Source organism: Sciurus carolinensis, chromosome 4 (genome assembly GCF_902686445.1).
Source record: "Sciurus carolinensis chromosome 4, mSciCar1.2, whole genome shotgun sequence".
In the NCBI taxonomy this organism is placed as follows: domain Eukaryota; kingdom Metazoa; phylum Chordata; class Mammalia; order Rodentia; family Sciuridae; genus Sciurus; species Sciurus carolinensis.
Window position 1 is genome coordinate 102,991,959 of NC_062216.1, and position 20,102 is coordinate 103,012,060.

Below are 20,102 nucleotides of genomic sequence, written 5' to 3' on the forward strand. Positions count from 1 at the left end.
GAATAGCTCTAGAATAAAGGATACCAAGGAGATCTAAGAACTGAGTGTAATGTATAATCCTTGACTAGGTGCTGAATGCGGAGGAAAATCTATAAAGGCAACTGACAAGAACAGAAACATATGTTCTATCAGAAATATATGTTCTAAAAAAAAAAAAAAGAAAGAAATATATGTTCTATCCATATTAAATAATGTGAAGTGACAATTTTATTATGGTTATATTGGAAAATGTCCCTGTTTGTAGGAGAAAAATCCTAAATACATGTATTTAGGGGTAGGCCATATGGCTACAGTTCCCTTAAGTGGCTTAACCAAAGAAAATGTCAGAATGTGACTAAGAGGTAAACGACTAGGTAAAGAACGCACAATGTACTCACTGCACTATTCCTACAACCCTTGTGGACATCAGACTTCTCAGAGCAAAATGTCAGAGAAGGGGAGCACACAAAAAAGTTAGTACTTAAAGAATGTTCTGAATGACAAATTCTAATACAAATATTGTTAACAGATATCAAACCCTTAGGAATTGCCCTTTTATTTTAAGCAAATTTCTACTAGAGGAATTAAAATAATTTTTCTTCTAATTTTTTACTCAGGCAGCATGGAGGGCTTCCAGTGTTTTCTTCTAAGTTAGTATGCTTTATAAAGAAATGGTACATAATATTGAGAATAGCAAATAGCATTAAAATGAAGAACAAAGTCAAATAACAAAATAAAATTTCTAATAACAATCTCCCCAAACTAAAAATTATCTGCATGAATGTATCTTTAAAGACTTGTGATTCAACAAATGGAAAACCAGACTTTGAAACACTAACAATAATATCTTTAAGGTATGACTTAAAAAAAAATTCCTGTTATTAAAAAAGGATTTGTGGTTGGGGATGTAGCTCAATGGTAGCATGCTTGCCTAGAATGTATTAGGCCCTGGGTTCAATTCCCAGCACCACAAAAAGTGGGGAAAAAAAAGGTGGGGGGGGTGCTTGTTTTGAATTATCACACTAGGTAAAACCAAAGAGTTCAGTGTAAAACACTTCTGAAACAAAATATTTATAAAAATTCTTTATGATTTTATGCAAAAAGTATGAAAAGAAAATCTAAAAATCCAACTTGCAATATAAGCATTAACTTCTAAAGTAAAATTTTAAATAGTTGGTAAAAATCTCTCTTAAAATTGTTATGAGACCACTTAAAACCACCTATGACCAGAGAATTCATGAATCCAAAAATCAATTTCCAGAACACCAGAGGAAGATTAAAAAGTATAAAGAGAATATTTGCAATCAATGGCAAAAGCAGAATAATATTATTCTAAGAGTTCATTAAAAACTCAATAATACAGAAGATATAAAGAACAAAAGATTTTAAAAAGCTAAACAAATGTAGAAATACAATCAAGCAATAATGAACTAAATCCAAATAATAAGCTAACACTTTATCCTAATAATATCTTAATAAGTGGCAAAATAATAACACCCAAAAATGCAAAGGTTATGGTGACCCCAGTACACACAAGCTAATGCTGGCTTAAGTCCATAAATTTTTTATAACACAACTTAGCGTCTTCTAATTCATTCTTTTTAACAAATTTTTGAACTCTTGGTACGTTTTATATTTCTTAATTTGTTTTCTTAGGTTTTCGTTATTACAAACTCTTAATTTCAATAATATCAAAATCATTGTTTCAATGTATTAGTTTTTCTATGACTTGAAAAAATTTTTTAAGTGTTAGTTCTTTAAAATATTTAATCTTGCTGGGTGTGGTGGCACTACTTGTAATTCCAGTAACTCAGGAGGCTGAGGCAAGAGGATCACAAGTTTGAGGTTGGCCTCAGCAACATATCAAAGCCCTAAGCAACCTAATGAGACCCTTCTCAAAATAAAAAATTAAAAGGACTGGGAATGTGGTTCTGTGGATGAACACCCCTGGGTTTAATGCCCATTACCAAAAAAAAAAAAAAAAAAAAAATTAAAATTAAAAAAAAATGTTAACTAAATTTTTAAAAAGTATGGGAATTGCTTAAATAGAAAAAACCCAAGACTGCTAAGGAAGTTTACTACATAAACATCTGAACTAGTCTCAAAGTGTTAGGGAAACTGTCCCATACCAATGATCCTCTTGGTCATGGTATTCACTAGTCACAAAATACCTATCTAGGAATGGGGTTTAAGTAAATACCACATGCTATCAGCTGGCCAAGGGTAGAAGTGGATAAAGATTCACAATCTCAATAGATAGAGTAAGTACAAGAGCTCAGGGGATACAGAAAAGGAAGGTGCAGCAGGCCATGATGGGAGATCACATATTGTGGACCAAGTGATAAGCTGGACAGCAAAACACTTAAGGAGCAGAGGGCAGAGGCAGCCAGGAGCAGACACACAAAGAAGAACCAATAGGGCTGACATGTGGACAAAGCCAGTCACAAACCAGAATTCAAAACACAGCAGAGGAAGCTAGGCCATGAATTCAAGTTTGCAAAGTAAAAATGACCACCATGCAGCTAGAAACACAAGTCTCTGAGAGGAACCTGAACGGGAGACATCAGTTGACTCTGCAGGGAATGTGCTCATGGATGGCTGGGATGGGAAGTTTATTCTTTTTTCTTTCTTTTTTTTTTTTTTTTTTTTTTTTTGGTTACTGGGGACTGAACCCAGGGGTGCTCTACCACTGAGCCATATCCCCAGCCCTTTTTATGTTTTATTTTGAGACAGGGTCTAAGTTGCCTCAGCTGGCCTCAAACTTTTGATCCTCCTGCATCAACCTTCTGAGCAACAGGGATTACAGGCACGCACCCAGTTTTGTTGTTGTTGTTTGCTTTTTAAATAAAGTAAGCCAGTAGGCGAGTACTCTTCCAATAAGTTTCCTGGTGATGGGCAAGAGAATAAATAGGTAAAGGCTTGAAAGTTACCAAAGATGGGAGGCAAAGAGTGCTAATCAAAAGGTAAAAAGTTCCAGCCAGATAGGATAAGAGAGTTTCAAGATTAATTGCACTGCAAAGTGACCATAGCTACTAGTAATGTATTATTATTTCAAATTGCTAAAAGATTTTACATGTTCTCGATATAAAAATAATGATAAATGTGAGGTGACAGATCTTGGATTAGCTTGATATAATCATTCCATACCATATACACAGATCAGAACATCACATTGAACCTTATAAATGGAAACAATCATTGTCAGTTTAAATAAAAGTTTAAATTAAAAAATTTAAATGCAAGTCTTCCTACCTGGATCATTTTACCTCCCGTCCTTGAACCTGGCTATTTTTCTGTTAACTGGTCTCCCCCTACAGAAAGCCTTCCCAGATGTTCTGTGACTCATCACAGCCATAACCTGTCTCTCTTTAGTTTAATTTCAGGTTCACTACTGTACAAATTAGAATGGAAGCTCCAGAAGGATGGACCCACATTAACCTGATTCAGGAGTGGTCATTAGTACCTACAATAGGATCTGCTAAACAGAATGAGTAGAATTGAAATTTAAACGAATCATAAAGATACAATAGTCAGGCCTGGTAGCATATTTCCATAATCCCAGCAGCTTGGGAGGCTGAGGCAGGAGGATCAGAAGTTCACAGCCAGCCTCAGCAATTTAGCAAGGCCCTAAGCAACTCAGTGAGACCCTATCTCTAAATAAAATACAATAAAGGGCTGGTGATATGGCTCAGTGGTTAAGTGCCCTTAAGTTCAATTCCTGATACAAAAAAAATAAAAAATAAAAATAAAAATAGATGACTCTCAAAAAAGATTTACTCTTGGGAAGGGCATTTTCACTAGCTTTGCTACTATCTCAGGGGAAGGGCATTTTCACTAGCCCTGCTACTATCTCAGGGGAAGTCTGAAAGCTACTGCCTGATCCCATTCCTATCAATACTTGTTCCTTTCATTGAAGATAAGAACAGGAATGGACTCAAGAAGTCAGCCAATCCAGTACCTTCTTTTTTTTTTTTTTTTTTAATTTTTTTTGTAGTTGTAGGTGGACAGAATGCCTTTGTTTATTTTTAATGTGGTGCTAAGAATCGAACCCAGTACCTCACATGTGCTAGGTAAACTCACTGACACTGAGTGTAGCAGTAGTCTGTAGACCCAGATCCCAGACCCCAGTACCTTCTTTATACAAAAGTGAACAAAGCCAAATTATGCGGTAACTTAAAAGGGCAATAAACAAATGTCATATCATTGTCTTTATCATCCCATTCCCCTATATTCAATCTCCCTGCTAAAAACTAATATAATCCTTCCCAATTGTCCTATCCACCCATGTTTTTTCAAAACATCAGCTTTCAATTAGGTAACTGCAATATATGCAATATAATGAGTGTATATAGACACAAACACATACCTGTTTATCATCTGTTATCAAAAGTTAGATCCTAAAAATAATGGCTTACCTTAATACCATCTAAAAATATTTAGACCATTTCTATATAGAATGTACTAAAAAGTAGTGATAACCACAAATAGGAAAAAGAAATAGAAAACCCAATCAGAAATAAATTATTTACTTGTGTATAATAGTAAATTACAGGAAAAGAAACACTTTCATGTCCTATTACAGGGTAAGGTTTTAGTACCTACTATCTAATCTTACCTACACTAATCTATCAATTAAACATTAAGTGCCTACCTAAAAGCCGCTTCCCAAAAGCAGTTCATTCCACAAACATCAGAGGGCAGCATCCAATAGGGATTCCAGTAACACAGAGAGAAATCTTTACACCTAACAGCAAGACAGAAATAAGAATCCTATGTGAGTATTTCAATTGGGAACTAACAAGGAATTTACTGAGTAACACAATGACTTACAGTTCTGTTTTACAAAAACAAACAAAAAATCCTGCAAATCCAAGTTGCTATGGTAACTTGAAGAATTTTTTTTCTAGAAAATTGATTTCTCCTTTAGGGTACTTTTATTTATTTATTTATTTACTTATTTATTTATTTGGTATTGGGAATTGAACTCAGGGGTGCTTTCCCACTGAGCTCCATCCCCAGTCCTTTTTATTTATTTATTTTTATTTTGAGGCAGGCTCTCACTAAGTTGCTTAGGGCCTAATTTGCTGAGGCTGGCCTTGAATTTGTAATCTTCCTGCCTCTGCCTCCCAAGTCGCAGGCAGGCACCACTTGTGCCCAACAAGTTATCATTATTCTAAATAAAACTTTAAAACCTTTAGGTTATATTATACTACAAAATGGAAAACAGTTTTTCTAATCACTAACTCTCTTTATATTAAAATCCTCCCTTCAGATGACACAGACAAAATCTAATTTTTTTCTTCGTGAACTATGCATATAAACCTAGAACAAAATCTATTTCATCCAAAAAAACTTTTGCTTATCATGTCAGTCACAAATTCCCGGTGGAAAGAGAAAAAAAAAATCTTTAAACACTTTTAAATGAACCCTCAACTCTAGCTACTTGTATGGTGTTTTAAACTAAAAAATAAGAAATCATGCTGATATTCATGGCTCAGTTTCATTTTTACATTATCTCAGTTTCACTATATCACTCAGGTACAATGGAGGATTCAAGTATGGTCCTCCTTCTTAAGAGTATAGGGTGGAGCTTAAAAAAGTCCTCATGTTACAAAAAGTATGTTATTCACCATTATTTCTTTTCAAAACAATCATCTAAAATTCACTACATTGGAGGCCTGAGTACTAAAGAACCTGTATATGAAGTCAGGGTGAAGCTCTCCACTAGGCTACTTCCAGACTCACCACCACATAGCTTTGTTTTATCTCACTATTCCAATTATAAATTACTGTTTTTATATCAAAAGGTCTATAAAATTTCAGATCTGCCAATACCTTTAATCACTTCTCTCCAGACCTGTCAAGGGGTTCTCAGCCCTGCAGGCATAATAAACACTTTCAGAGCCCCACACATGCCCCCACACAAGCCAGTAAAATAAAAATTCTCTGAAAACAGGGTCTGACAGTGGTGGTATTTAAAATGCTAAGAAAATCTGTATACTTCTGCATAAAGGACTGCAAAGTTGGAATTTTAAAATCAACAGAAAAAAGTTAAACTGTAATTTGGCTTTCCTTTGAAGGACACCATTTTCTAGGACAGCACAAAAAGTCATGTTTTAAAAGACTGAGTCATCAGGGAAAGAAAATGTGAATATATCAGTAAAACTTATCATTTGATTAGAAAACCTGTTTGTGTACCCTCCTAGGCATGGTTATGTATGTTTAAAACCTTACACTATATATGGAGTCAAACTCAGCATAGTATAATTAACACAGTTCTTTCAGATTCAAGTGCTTCACAGCTATTTAAGCATCAAACAAACTTGTTAAGGCAGATAACTCCATTTTTCAGACACAGACATTATAACATTGTTATTTCAATAAATGTACAATTTATTTACAATGTTCACCTAACATGCAACTTTGTTCTACAAAAAAATAATAATAATTACAACTAAACATTATTCCATCCTGTTTCCAAATTTGTCTGGTCCTGAGGTTACTTGTTAGAAAGAGAGACACAGGGATCCTATCCCAAGCCTAGTTAACCAAGAATCTCCAAATAAGTGGCCTGAGAAGCTGAATTTTTAACTAACAGCCCAGATAAGTCTTAAGGTCAGATATGAATGAGAAACACTATTTATCATGGGATATCTAGAGTCAAATTGGAGTTTTTAATCAAAAGTATTGATACTCGGTTACTTAGTGTGCAAGAAGTCCTAAGTGATATCTAGATATGCCAGATATCACACCCTCTGCAACCCCCCTTAAAAAGTACTGATAGAACTTTCATCATTCTGTTTATTTACTACAACTTACAGAGATTCTTAAAATTTAAAATCTGCATATCTATAAATGCCTCAATCAGTATGTTTACGAAGCACAATTTAGAAAAATTTAAAAGCCTAATAAATCACCCACCACAGTTAACATTTGTAATCAATGTTTTTAAAATATCTGCTCACATATATTTGTCAAGAAAAAGTTTGTGGGCATGTTGCCAACATGGATAAATTGCTGAAACTGCTTAAGTTTCATTCACATCAAGCAACACCCAGATGAGCTAGAGAATACACCTCAAACCTGTCAGAAGGTTCCATCTACCAGGGAGCTTCTAACCCAGGTGAGCCTCTAATTCAGGTATTACAATTAAACTACGCTGGAAGGCAGAGTTTTTACAAAGTTAATTCAAGAGCCTGACATATTAGCGCTCACCTGTCACCCCAGCTACTCCAAAGGCTGAGGGAGGAGGATCACAAGTTCCAGGCCAGTCAGAGCAACTTAGCCAGATCCTGTCGCAAAGTAAAATTTAAAAAGGCTGGAGGTGAAGCTCATTGAGAGGGTACCCCTGGGTTCAAAACCCAGTATCACAAAAACAAACAAAAAATGATACAAAATGGAGAAGCCATAAACTAAAGAATAAAATTCAGTAAGACCAATGTGTTGGACAACTTAATGACGAGTTTAAATTTTCTGAAGCTTTGGGCCACACCAAGACGCCCTGGACTTATGCTAGTAACAAACTAAGAGCCAAGTATGGAGGATAAAGGGCCGACCACAAATTCACTGACACTTCAATCAAGAGTTCGGTTCTATCTCCTCTCACCCAATCTGAGACTAAATGCACTAGCAAACAGGGACAGGACACAGTATCAACTTCTAGGCCCTTGTCTGCAAAGCACCACAACATCCATCTCCTATTTCTTGGAACACACCTGTCTCCATGTTTTAAGAAGCCTAAGGCATGTGGAGAAGTCATTTGAGAGGATGCAGATCAATAGACCCAGCTGGGCTCTCAGCCAAAAGCCAGCAGCAACTGCCAGCCACATGAAAGGGTCACTTGCTACATCATTCTAATCTACCAACCTACTAGGTCTCTCCCAATTAAAGAACATTAGCATTGCAGTCTTCCTCTCCATGCCAAGTTCTGCTTTCCTCTATACAATCACTCAGTAACTCAATAAATTATCTACTGCATGACCACATACACAGGTCAAACAATGGAAACATAATGGTAAGTAAAATGGGCATGGGTCATCTTGGATATTGCCCTGTGGGAGACTAAGCCAATACCCAATTCTCCAACTCCAGGACTTGTACTTCCTCTTCCCCTCAGTTAAAAATAACAAATCCTGGACCTTGCAAACACCTGAAACTGCAATCCTAAACTCCAATATCTCACATCAAACTAATCTCTACTCTAATTCTCTGTCCCATTAGTTGTTTAGAGATTCACACCTCCAACTGCATGCTTCCTAAGTATAAGTTTCTGCTTGTTCTCATTACCCTCCCTACTCAAGACTAGACCATAAAGTTCATCTGTTCACTTTCCTATAGCTACAACTTCTACCTTACTCTTTCACCATACCTTTCCAGTAAAATCTCAAACTGAAACCAAGCCATTCATTCACCTTCTCAGATGAGTACTAAACAACTAATGACATGACTATGCTGATTAGGGGAACTATAAACTCACTGTCTCCTTGGCTTGCCCCTCAGGCTACTATCAACTCCATATGCTTTCCACCTGCCCTCTACAGCCCATTTTCTTGAGAGTCTTGCATTAATCAGTCCTTTTTTTCTCCTTAATCAATATCCATGTATACAATCATTTATTATCCACCCTATCTATAAAAGGATTATACAACCCTGCTCATTATCACATGACTCACCTGTCTCTAAAAGGGAGAAGTAAATACTTCTGCCTCATTCTTTAATTCTGACCTTTTTCCAGGGACTTGCTTTGGTCAAAGTAATGTGAACAGATGAGATATCACAGCATCAGAGCAGAAGCTTCAAATCAGATTGTGAAATTCAACCTAGCCCCTCACTCTACCCCTGCATATTCAATACAGATTGCTTCCTCAGTCTGGGTCCCAGAATGAGAAGACAGATAATGCAGGGTCATAGCCATGGACATGTAACAGACACAAGAAATAACTGTTGTTAGAAACTGCTGAGATGTTTGGAGATTTTACAAAACAAAGAAGAATAAATCATAATTCCCTTTTAAAGTATACAATTCAATGATTTTTATTATATTCACAGAGTTGTGCAACCATGATCCATCAATTGCATTCCTTAAGCAGATACTTAAAAGAACTAAAAACATATATGTTCACAGAAAAACTATACATGAAAGTTTAGAACACTATTATTCATAAGAGTCAAAAAGCAGAAAACCGCTCAAATGTCCATCAACTAATGAATAAACAAAAGGTGGTATGTCCATTCAATGAAATATTATTTGTCCATAAAAAGGACAATGCTACAGTGGATCAATCTTGAAAACATTAAGAAGCTAAATTCAAAAGGCCACATTCTGTGTGATTATTGGTTTATGTGAAATGCCCCAAACAGACAAACCTATGAAGACAGAAGGCAGATTTGCAATTGCTTAGGGCAGAGGACTTGAGAAGTGGAGTGAGAAGTTCACTACTAATGGATACAGGGTTTCTTTTTGGGATGATGATAAACTCCACACAGGAGACAAATTTGGAGAGAAATAGTCAAGTTTTAGTTACATTTCTTGTCCATAATTACATAGCGGAAAAAAATACAGTATGTAAAAAGAATTTTTTTTCTTTACTGGAAATATATGCACTTGTCAAGTGTAGTGGTACATACCTATAATCCCAGCTACTGGGGAAGATGAGGCAGGAGGATCACAAGTTTCAGGCCAGCTTCAGCAACTTCGCAAAACCCCATCTCAAAAAATAAAATAAGGATGTAGTGGCACACATCTGTAATGCCAGCAACTCAAGAGACTGAGGCAGGGGGAATCACAAGATCAAAGTCAGATTCGGCAACTGAGCAAGGCCTAAGCAACTTAGTGAGACCCTGTCTCAAAATAAAAAATAAAAAGGGCTGGGGATGTGGCTCAGTAGTTAGCGACCCTAAAGTTCAATCCCCAATACCAAAAAAAATTTTTTTTAAATAAAAAATAAAGTAAAATGAAAAGGACTGGAGATGTAGCTCAGTGATAAAACATCCCAGAGGTAAGTTTTTAACATAAGGAAAAGAAAAAATAAAATGTGCACTAGAATACACATGCTGTTTACCATTAAGGAAAAAAAAAATCATAAAATACTAAGGTACTGCTGACAAGAAGTGGAATTGTTTTAGTTTCTTAACTCCCAAATATCCATTCTCCCACTTATGAAAAACTGGTTTTGGAGATTAAGAGAGAAAGAGTAGAAACTGAAACAGAACTCCTTATGTACCAGTAACTTGTTATAAGCAATAAAGTTAGGAAAAGGAGCCAATCTGAACACAGCAGTTGTACTTTCAGGGTAATAATAATAATAATAATGTTTTTAAATATTGGAAAGGTCAAGGTGGTTATCCAAATTTTGGTCATTAAGAGCTTATAACTGCTCACAGAGGAATACTAGATGTTCAACATTCAAAGCGATAACTCCACTAAATAATATTAATGGAAGCTGCGTGATGGTGCATGAGTCTGCCTCAGGAAGCTGAGGCAGAAGGATCACAAATTTGAGACCAGTCTCAGCAACTTAGTGAGAAACTGTCTCAAAACAAAAAAATAAAAAGAGCTAGGAATGTAGCCACTGCAAAGCATCCCTGGGTTCAATACCCAACACCACAAAAAGAAAGGAAAAAAAAAAAAAAAAAGATGAATGGATAAAGAAAATGTGGTATAAACCCAGGATGGAGCTGCACAACTGTAATCCCAGCAACTAGGAGACTAAGGCAGGACAATCACAAGCTCAAGGCCAGCCTCAGCAACTCAGTGAGGCCCTGTCTAAAAATTAAAAAAAAAAAAGGGGGGGGGGGTTGTGGATATGGCTCAGTGGTTAAGCACCCCTGGGTTCAATCCCCAGTACCAAAAAATAAATAAACAAATAATGTAAATAACGTATACATGCACAATGAAGTTTTACCCAGACGTAAAAAAGGAATGAAATCATGTCATTTGCTGATAAATAGCTGGTACTGGAGAACATCATGCTAATGAAGTAAGTCAGACTCAGAATATCAAGAGTTGAATGTTTTCTCTCATCTGAGGAAGTTAGAGGAGAAAAAAGGAATAAAAAAGGAAACTCATGAAAATAGAAGGCAGACTAGTAGAGGATAGGAATGAGATCCAGGCAGAGAAAGGAAAGGAGGGGAAAAGGCAGTACTAGGGAATGAAATGCACCAAATTGTGCAATATGCATGTACAGATATCACAATGAACCCCACTAGTATGTATAATTATAATGTACCAATTTAAAAAAATAGATTAGAGGAAGTAGATCAAGGCAAAGGAGGGAAAGAAAAGGGGAGGTACTAAGGAATGAAATTCACCAAATTATGTTATATGCACATACAAGTATATCACAAAGAATCCCATTTTATGTATAATTTAAATGTGCCAATTAAAAATAGAAGGAAGATCTATAAAACAGAGGAAGAGGATCAGGAGGAAAAAGAAAGGGAAGAAGAAGGGAGGTATAAGGAAATGAGACTGATCAAATTATGAATAAGTCACAATGAATCCCACTACACATAAGGCACCAATAAAAACCATAAAAATGCAAGAATAAATAAATAATAAAAGTCTTGAGTATGGAGGTGTGGTCAGTGGTAAAATGATTACCTAGCATGCTCAAGGCTCTGGGTTCAATGACCAGTCCACAAAATAATTTAAAAAATGAGTCATAATATCTTAGGAGTTTGCCTGACCTTAATGAAATCATAGGGTAAAAATGTGACAATTCAGCTTTCTATGTTGTTCCTCTGCCCACACAACCTTTTTTTTGCATGTAAATGTGGAGAAACATTCTTTACCACTTTTGTTTTGTTTTGTTTTTTCCTGGTACTGAGGATTGAACCCTTTACGACTGAGCTATATCTCCAGCCCTTTTTGGTTTTTGATACAGGGTCTCCCTAAATTGCTGAGGCTGGTCTTCAACTTGCACCTTCACCAAATTTTTATGAAGACTGATACACCTTTAATTTTAACTTAGATGTATGCTTAATTCAAAACAAGAAGTAAAGTTGGGCATGGTAGCCTCGCCTGTAATCCCTGCTACTTGGGAGGTTAAAGCAGAAGGATTGCAAGTTCGAAAAAAAAAAAAATAACTTAGAGACTCTGTCTCAAATTTTAAAACAAAAAGGGCTGAGGATGTGGTTTAATAGGTTCAATCCTTAGTACCAAAAAAAAAAAAAAAAAAAAAAAAAAAGAGAGAGAAAGTAATGCTACAAGCAGAGGTATAAAAGTATAGCATTTCAGCTGACTCAATTTTGATACATCAAACAGATTTATTAAAAATAAGACTCTTATTTTCTAAATTTCTAATAATTTCTTATTTTCTAAATAACTAATTGTAATTTTGTTACAATTAGTTGGCCAAGCAAATTCATAAATCTGTCACATATATCTGAGACAAAGTAATACAAATGAATGCTACTCTATCAAATTGAAATGCTAATATTGTACTTTTAAATTTATTTATGTTTGATTAATATGTTGCACCCTGCCTGGCACTGTAGCACATGCCTCTAATCCCAGTGACTCCCAGCAATTTGTGAGCTGAGGTAAGAGAATCAAAATTTCAAGGCCAGCCTGGGCAATTTAGCAAGACCCAGTCTTGAAAAAAATAAAATAAAAAGGAGTGGAGATGTGCGTCAGTGATAAAGCACCCCTGGGTTCAATCCCAGTTCAAAAAAGAAAACAAAAAAGTTGCAGCCTTACAATCCTATCTAATTATTTCCATAATTTAAAGGCTTCACAGTAAGGTAACAGATTAGAAAGAGTTTAGCTTCTCTCTACCGTTTTTCATGAGTTCGGTAAAAACATGATAATCCACTTTTTCAATGCTGCTCCTCTGCCCAAAGGTCCCCCTTTCATCCCGGGAACGGTCATTACCTCTCAGAAGTCGTTCAACAAAAGCTCACAATTGACCTACACTCCCTCGTCCTAACCCTACACCTTGCTTTCAAAGCTATTGCCTCTTACCAGTGAGCCCTTCAGGTCACTGCCAGAGAGGTGTGCGGTGCCTATCTATAAAGGAAATACCAAATGCTCAGATTTTAAGTATTAATATGCCGCGGGAAAACATTCTATTTTCAATTTAAATCTCATGTTGATCCCAACTCTGGCAGTGATTTGTGCAAATCTGCCAGATGCTGCTTCACAAACATCGATTTTTCAAGAGAAGTTCCTTCCTTCCATCCCACAAGTGGCTTGTGCATGCCAAGTATCGCTTATTTTTAACTTTCTGTAAGTGTAAGAACACACCAAGTGTTTAAAGACAATTCACAACCCGCACACATGCCACCTCCAGATTTAACTAACCGCGTCTATTAATGAAAACTACATACGTTAACACACGAAAATTAGACAATCCTTTTGGAGCTGAGGACACTGAATAGGGCACTAGTCTATTTAAATATCTCAACTTCAACTCCATGGAAACAAGAGGGAATTCCCACTAGTCAGACAGCAAAAAGGCTTTTGGGAAGCATCACTTATTTTCAACAAATCTTTTTTTTAAAGTTACAAATTAATTCGATTTCTAATTTTATCTTATAAAGCACCTAAAGACTGGATCAAAAGGCACACTGAGTGGGGTGGTGGGAGCTGCGCCGGGCTCATCCCCGGCGGGAGGGGAAGGAGGGAAAAGAGTGAAGCGGGTGAGAACGCGGCAAAGAAGCGGGAGGCGCGCCGGGGCGGGAGGCGCGGGGCCGACCCTCCAGCGGCCCGGGCCAGGCCGCGCCCGCGGCCCCCAAGCCCGCCGCTCCGCCGCGGGCCCAAGACCTGGAGCGACCCGTACCTGTCCAGCCGGCCGGGACGCGCCGCGGGGCCCGCGCCGCCCGCCCCTTTCCCGGCACCGCGTCCGCCGCCCGCGAGCCAGGAAGCCGCTGCGGCCTGCGGCTTCCAGCCACCGCCGCCCGCTCCTTCCTCCAGGGACACTGCGAGCTGGCTGAAGGCGTAGAGCAGCGAACAGAAGCCGCAGGCCAGACACAGCACCACGATGCGCAGGTAGCGCCGCATCGCCCAGGCCCGGGTCCCGCGTCGCCGCCGGCCCCGCCGCCTCCGCCGCCTCCGCCGCCTCCGCCGCCGCCGCGCCTGCCCGGGCGAACTGGAGCGGAGGGAGCAGCAGCGCGCAGCCGCGAGTGCAACAAGTTCCTCCTCCGCCGCCGCCCCGCGCCCGCCCCCCTTCCTTCCTCCCCTTGCCTCTCCGCCCACCACCTAGAGGAGCGCGGCCACCGCGCCCCAGCCGGCCGACAGCCGCCCGGAAGCCGGGACGCCGCCTCCGCAGCCGGGCGCCAGACCCCTCCCCGCCCCGCGGCCCGGGACCCGCCCGACGCGCCGGCGCGCTGGGCGCGGGAGGGCTGGCGCACGGGCGCCCCCGACGCGGGACGTGGGACGCGGGATGCAGCGACCGGGTCTGAGCTGTTGCTGATGCCCTGGCGGGTAGCTCGCGAATGCTGAGGCTCTGAACAGCACTGGAGAAAAGTGTGGAGAAAGTAACAAGGCTCTAGAGGCAGTTGACCTAAATTCAAATTCTGGTTCAAACACATGGTAATTTGTGACGTTGAGAAACCTAGAATTCTCTGAGCATGTTTCTTTGTCTCTCAAATGGAGATACTATCACTATCATAGGGTGATTGTAAAGATGGAATTGTTTAACTCATGAAAAACAACTAGAAATCTAACATTTAGAGGGCGCTTAACTAAGCCCGTTTTTGTTCCGTTCTCAGCAGTTCTTCCTTGGCCTCTAGGCTTCTATAAGGTCTGTAGGAGCCATTTCAAATACCTTTCTGCCTCCTAATGTTCATAATGCGGTATGCCTAACTTGCCTCCCAACGGGCTGTAATTTTGCTGGACATCCTTTTGGCGTTACTTACAACTCATCATTTCCATATCCGAAACAAAATCGGTGTTCTCCCCAAAGAGCTTCTCCTTCCTTTTGTGTTCTTCTCCCTCCTTTTCAGTTGTTTCTACGCAGTTCATTCTTGGACCGTTTATAAATCTTCGTTATGCACCCAGCAATGTGTGAGTACCTTGAGGTATAAAGAAGCCTAGTGGTGACGTAGGTGAGAAGGTGTATACTTCGGAAATAAATGAAACGTTAGACACGTTGGGATATAGACTCATAATGGTATGGGCACACACCCAAAGGTGTAATCAGACCTGAAAATGTAGTCAAAACAGACTTCTTCATAGCAAAGGTGGCCCTAGAGGTTGCGGGGAGGGGTAAGGGAAGTAATTCTAGACTAGGGGATAATGAAACGCGCTCTTGTGTTTAGGGAACTGAGACAAACGATACCACCAGCTAGATGAATACAAGAGGATATGATGAGTGATAAGATTGCAGAAGTAGGAGACCTGATATTTGAGTGCCTTGCTTAGTTTACCAAGGAGTTTGAACTTATTCTACCAAACAATGGTGAACTATTGAAGAGTTTTAAAGTAAGGTAGTAATATGACACGTGTGCATTTTAGGGAGCAGATTCTGGCTGCAAGTGAAGGCTGCAACAGAGATTTGAGAGATTGGAGAAAGCAGCTCCACCGCCAAAAAGGGAAGCTTAAATAGGAGCGCACGTGCACAATTCATGTAGAAAAATCATGTCGTAAATTGTACAGATTACATTTGGGGCACTGAAAAGACTATGAAATACAAGGTGGGGAAATGCGGTACCACATAGTAGTAGCTCTGAATCCCTACACCAAAAAGTTCTCACCCTGTGTTTTTGGGAAAGTCACTAAACAAATTTAAGATTCAGTTTCCTCCCCAAAAAGGATTAATTTCTTGCCTTACCTGACAAAAAAATGAAATTCAGCATGCTATCAAGATGTATAAAGAGAATGAAACGATATAGTTGCTCATTCAATAAACATTTATTGAATATTTTCTACATGCCAGACAAGGGGCTCAGATGCACAATATTCAGAAATGAAGGAGTGTTCTTCCCTGGGAAGGGATATAGGTTGGTTAAAACAAGAATACTAAATCTTTCCACTATACCTTACAATTCTTAGAGAAATGAAGATAAACTTAATGCAAGTACAGAGAATGATAATAAAAGCATTGATAAGAAGGGAAATTTTGAGAAGTTGAGGATATACCAAGAAATTAAGAGTACTCAAAGTGTTCAAAAGATGCAAACTGCAATTGTTCTCTATTCCAGTAAAGAAACTACATACAGTCAAAAATTAAGAATAACTCTTTGGCCCTCCCATATTAAAGTACCGAAATGGCACAAGGGAAGGCCAGGCAGTTTTCATTTCTGCAACAATTTGTGGAAAGAGCATATCCAAAAGAATAATCATTCATTTACTTCACATCAGCATTCTGGATCATATCATCCCTTTAGGTTCCCTTTAATCCTGTAATTACAAAAGAAATTTTGAGGAAAGGGTACATAGAGCTTTCCATCCAGAAATGACCTTCCTATCTAGAAATTATCTATTACCCACATAATATCTCATCTAGTTTTCTTGTAGTGTAAGGAGTGAAGTGCAGGCTGGCATCCCAACTCTGATCATTTCCAGGATTCACAAACTATTTCTATATTCATAAAATTAATTCTAATTATTGTGTGTACGTGTTTTCTTAAGTCTGTTTTTCATCTTTAATCCAGTCTTTTGCTGGACTCAGTGGCACACACTTATAATCCCAGTTACTCAGGAAGCTGAGTCAGGAGGATTGCAAGTTCAAGGTCAGCCTTGGCAACTGAGACTGGTTTCAAAATTAAAAATAAAAAGGGCTGAGAATGTACCTTAGTGGTACTGTGCCCCTGAGTTCAATTCCCAATTACCTGCCCCCCAGCAAAATTAAAACCATGTCTTAATTCTCTAATGACAGGTTGGCTATATCCAAATATTTTATACATGTTGATCTTCCTTCATCCTATCAAAAAGATAAGATTTAAGTGAAGGAAACAGAATTTAACAGTAGCACTATCTATTGTTCAAATTAGGAGGCAGAGATCTCCTAATTTTGAGTTGATTTAAAAAAAATTTTTTTTAGTTGTAGATGGACACAATACCTTTATTTTGTTTATTCATTTTATGTGGTGCTGAGGATTCAACCCAGTGCCTCCCATGCAAGGCTATCGCTCTACCACTGAGCCATGATCCCAGCCCCTTGAGTTGATTCTTTAAAAAATAATAAAATAAAAAAAGACATCCTAGGGGGAAATTGTTGAATTCTGTACCGAGAGTAAAACTTTTTAATATAACTTCTGCTTTGTAAAAGTTTGCATCATCTAATTTAGTCCTATAAAATACCTAGGAAAAGATGTTATTCTTTTAGGAAGCAACCTGAAATTCAGAAAGGTTCATTAACTACATGACTGATAATGAAGATCCATAATTTGAAATATTTGAAGACCCAAGGTACATGTTTTTCCATTATACTATATCATTTCATGATGAACAAATAATTGCTACATAAAATTATGCCAATTAGAAGTGGAAGCATAAAGAGAATCAATGTTATATGAAAATCTCATAAACTGATCTTAAAGACAAAAAGAAACTTTACAATCAGAGATGTGTCACATTAGCTAGGTGAGGTGATTGACGCCTGTAATCCCAGGGACTCAGGAGGCTGAGGCAGAAGTTCAAAGCCAGCTTCAGCAACTTAGTGAGACCTTGTCTCAAAATAAAAGAGCTGGGATGTTTCTCAGAGGTTAAACACCTCAGGGTTCAATCCTCATTCGAAAAGAAAATGAAATATACATCAGATTAGTTGCAGAGTACAAAGAACCAGAAACTCAGACTAAAATCAAAATTTATTTACTCTCACCTGTAGTTGGCTTATATTTCTCCATTTTCCACAGTCCAATTCCTAGAGACCTTGTTGGACTGAAGGAAAAGTTGGAAAATAATGCCGTTAGTTCAAACAAAAAGCATTTCATTTTAAGAGTTTATACAGACTAGTAAACGTGAGGAAAGAATAGGGTCAGGGGTAGGATGAAAGGATAAAAGGATTCTCTTCATTCTCAAAACACTTAGCTATATGCCACAAAATTAGAGAGGTGATGGAAAATAAAGGAAAGGGGACATACACCTTATGCTCCTATATGACCTGAGAATGTAGCTGGTGTTTCCAGCTTGGGCAAGGGCAGGGAAGGGGGCAACCAGATAGGGAATGGAACAAGGAATAGCCTATGGACAACACTTTCTTTGTCCCTGGTTTTATCTTTGGGAATCTTCCATTTCCATGAATACAATAAATCATAATACCTCTCCCCTGCCAGAGTTGAGGATTAAACCCAGGGTCATACACTACACAAGGGCTCTGCCTCTAAACTACACCCCAACCCTATAATTTATTATTATTTTTTTAAAGATTTTTTTGAACTACACCACGAAGCCGGGCACTGTGGTAACACACCTGTAATCCCAACTACTCAGGATTACAAGCATCACAAATGCAAGGCCATCTTGAGCAATTTAGCAAGTCCCCGTTAAAAAAAAAAAAAAAGAGCCGAAGATTTAGCTCTGTGGGGCACAGCACTTGACTAGTGACACACAAGAGGCCCTCTGTTCAATCCCCGATACCACCAAAAATAAAAAATAAACATCCAAGCACAAATCCTCCAAAACCTGTCACCAATGAAGGTTCATAATTACAATGTTAAGACCTAAATTAACCAGGCTTGTCTGACCAGATTCCTCAAAACTGAAGGCTGAAAATAATGAACTGTGATTCACCCTTCCAAAACGCCAGTGCTTACCTCAAAACTGAATTCAGAGTACTTGTCACCTCATATCCTTTTCTATGCAGAAATTACATCACTAGACATTCCTGTTAATATTTGACTTATTTATACATTTCTTTTAATAAAGTAAAAAATGATTGCTTCTAATTAAGTGAAAGTGTTCCCTTAAACTTACCTGTGCTAAAAACTTAAGGACTTTTTTATGTTCTATTAAAGACCAAAAATTTACCTTGCAAGTCTGAGGCTAAAGAATTGTTCTTTTGGGAACTCAGACTACTTCCTTTTTTAAAGGTATTTTCACCACCATTTTATTTTGTCCTTTAGTTGTCTTCTCCCAAGCTAGTTTTAGTCTTCCAATTCTTCACATTCTTACTGACTCCAAAAGTAAAACTGGACAATTTCACTGTTACTATTAATTACTATGAATTAAAAGAGGATAATGAAAACCCACATGAACAACTTTAATAAAGCAACAATAAATTACTAAGAATAAGACAAAAAAGGAGTTTCTGAATTCTTAAAAAAAAGAGTTCACAGAAAACTGAAGATGAAATGGTAGCTTTTCATCCATACTACCGTTCCAGGCAAGTCAGCAAATCTAAACCTAGATGTAATTTCTGGACCTATAAGATTAGTATGTGCTGCTAGGTGCAAGTCTGTAATCCCAGTGACTGGGGAGGGTGAGGAAGGATTGAAAATTCAAAGCCAACCTCAGCAACTTTATGAGGTCCCAAGCAATTTATCAAGACCCTCTCAAAAATAATTTTTTTGAAAAAGCGTTTAACAAGTAGCTCAGTGGTAGAGTGTCCCTGGGATTGAATCCCCAGTACCAAAGTGGAGGGGGGGGAGATTAGTATTTTTCCTACTCCTCAGGAATTCCAGTTTGGGAGGCATCTGTTTCACTGGATTGTAAGATTCCCTTGGAACTTATCCTTATACCCTGAAATAAAACAGTTTTTAAAAACTACTACTACTCAGCCTTATTTACACAATAGAGTTTAAGCAGTTTATCAAAACAGAAGAAAAACAAGAGTCAGAATCTGGAAAAATAGAAGATCAAGAATAAGAGAGGTAGGTCCTGGGTCCTACATAAATTATTCAAATTGTCCAATTTTAATCTGAAATTTCTCACAACTACAGAAAAAAATGAAGACAATTAATTAGTAACCTACATTGTCTGGAAGGAAAGGGTAAATTGCATTCTCACGTGAGGTAAGGTTTTTCCTGAAATAGGTATGAATAAAATTCCTCCTTTGGACAAAGCAGTGTAATAATGTTTCTTCAACATCTTTACAAAAGGGAATTTAACTGTCTCTTAATTAAAAAAAAAAAAGAAAAATGATGAGTTATCTCATATTACATAACTTATAATCTTAAGCTTTTGGAAATCCCAGCTGGAGTAATAAAATAGTAACTTACTAAAACTACTGGCTATATCC

At 38.0% G+C, this 20,102-nt stretch overlaps 1 protein-coding gene across 2 annotated transcripts in view; it reads right to left on the minus strand.

The window, feature by feature from the left end:
- The window catches only part of Gxylt1 (glucoside xylosyltransferase 1), a 44,871-nt gene extending 30,849 nt beyond the window's left edge, over positions 1-14,022 (minus strand). Inside the window, exons 1-2 of one of the 2 annotated variants that reach the window (XM_047550204.1) lie at positions 13,761-14,022; positions 4,631-4,723 (exon numbers count right to left, since the gene is read on the minus strand). In XM_047550204.1, the coding sequence (XP_047406160.1) occupies positions 4,631-4,723; positions 13,761-13,981 (314 nt within the window). In that variant the 5' untranslated portion in view covers positions 13,982-14,022. The remainder of the gene's footprint in view (positions 1-4,630; positions 4,724-13,760) is intronic. The other variant, XM_047550205.1, reaches the window with a different exon arrangement.
- Between the last annotated feature and the right edge of the window lie 6,080 nt (positions 14,023-20,102).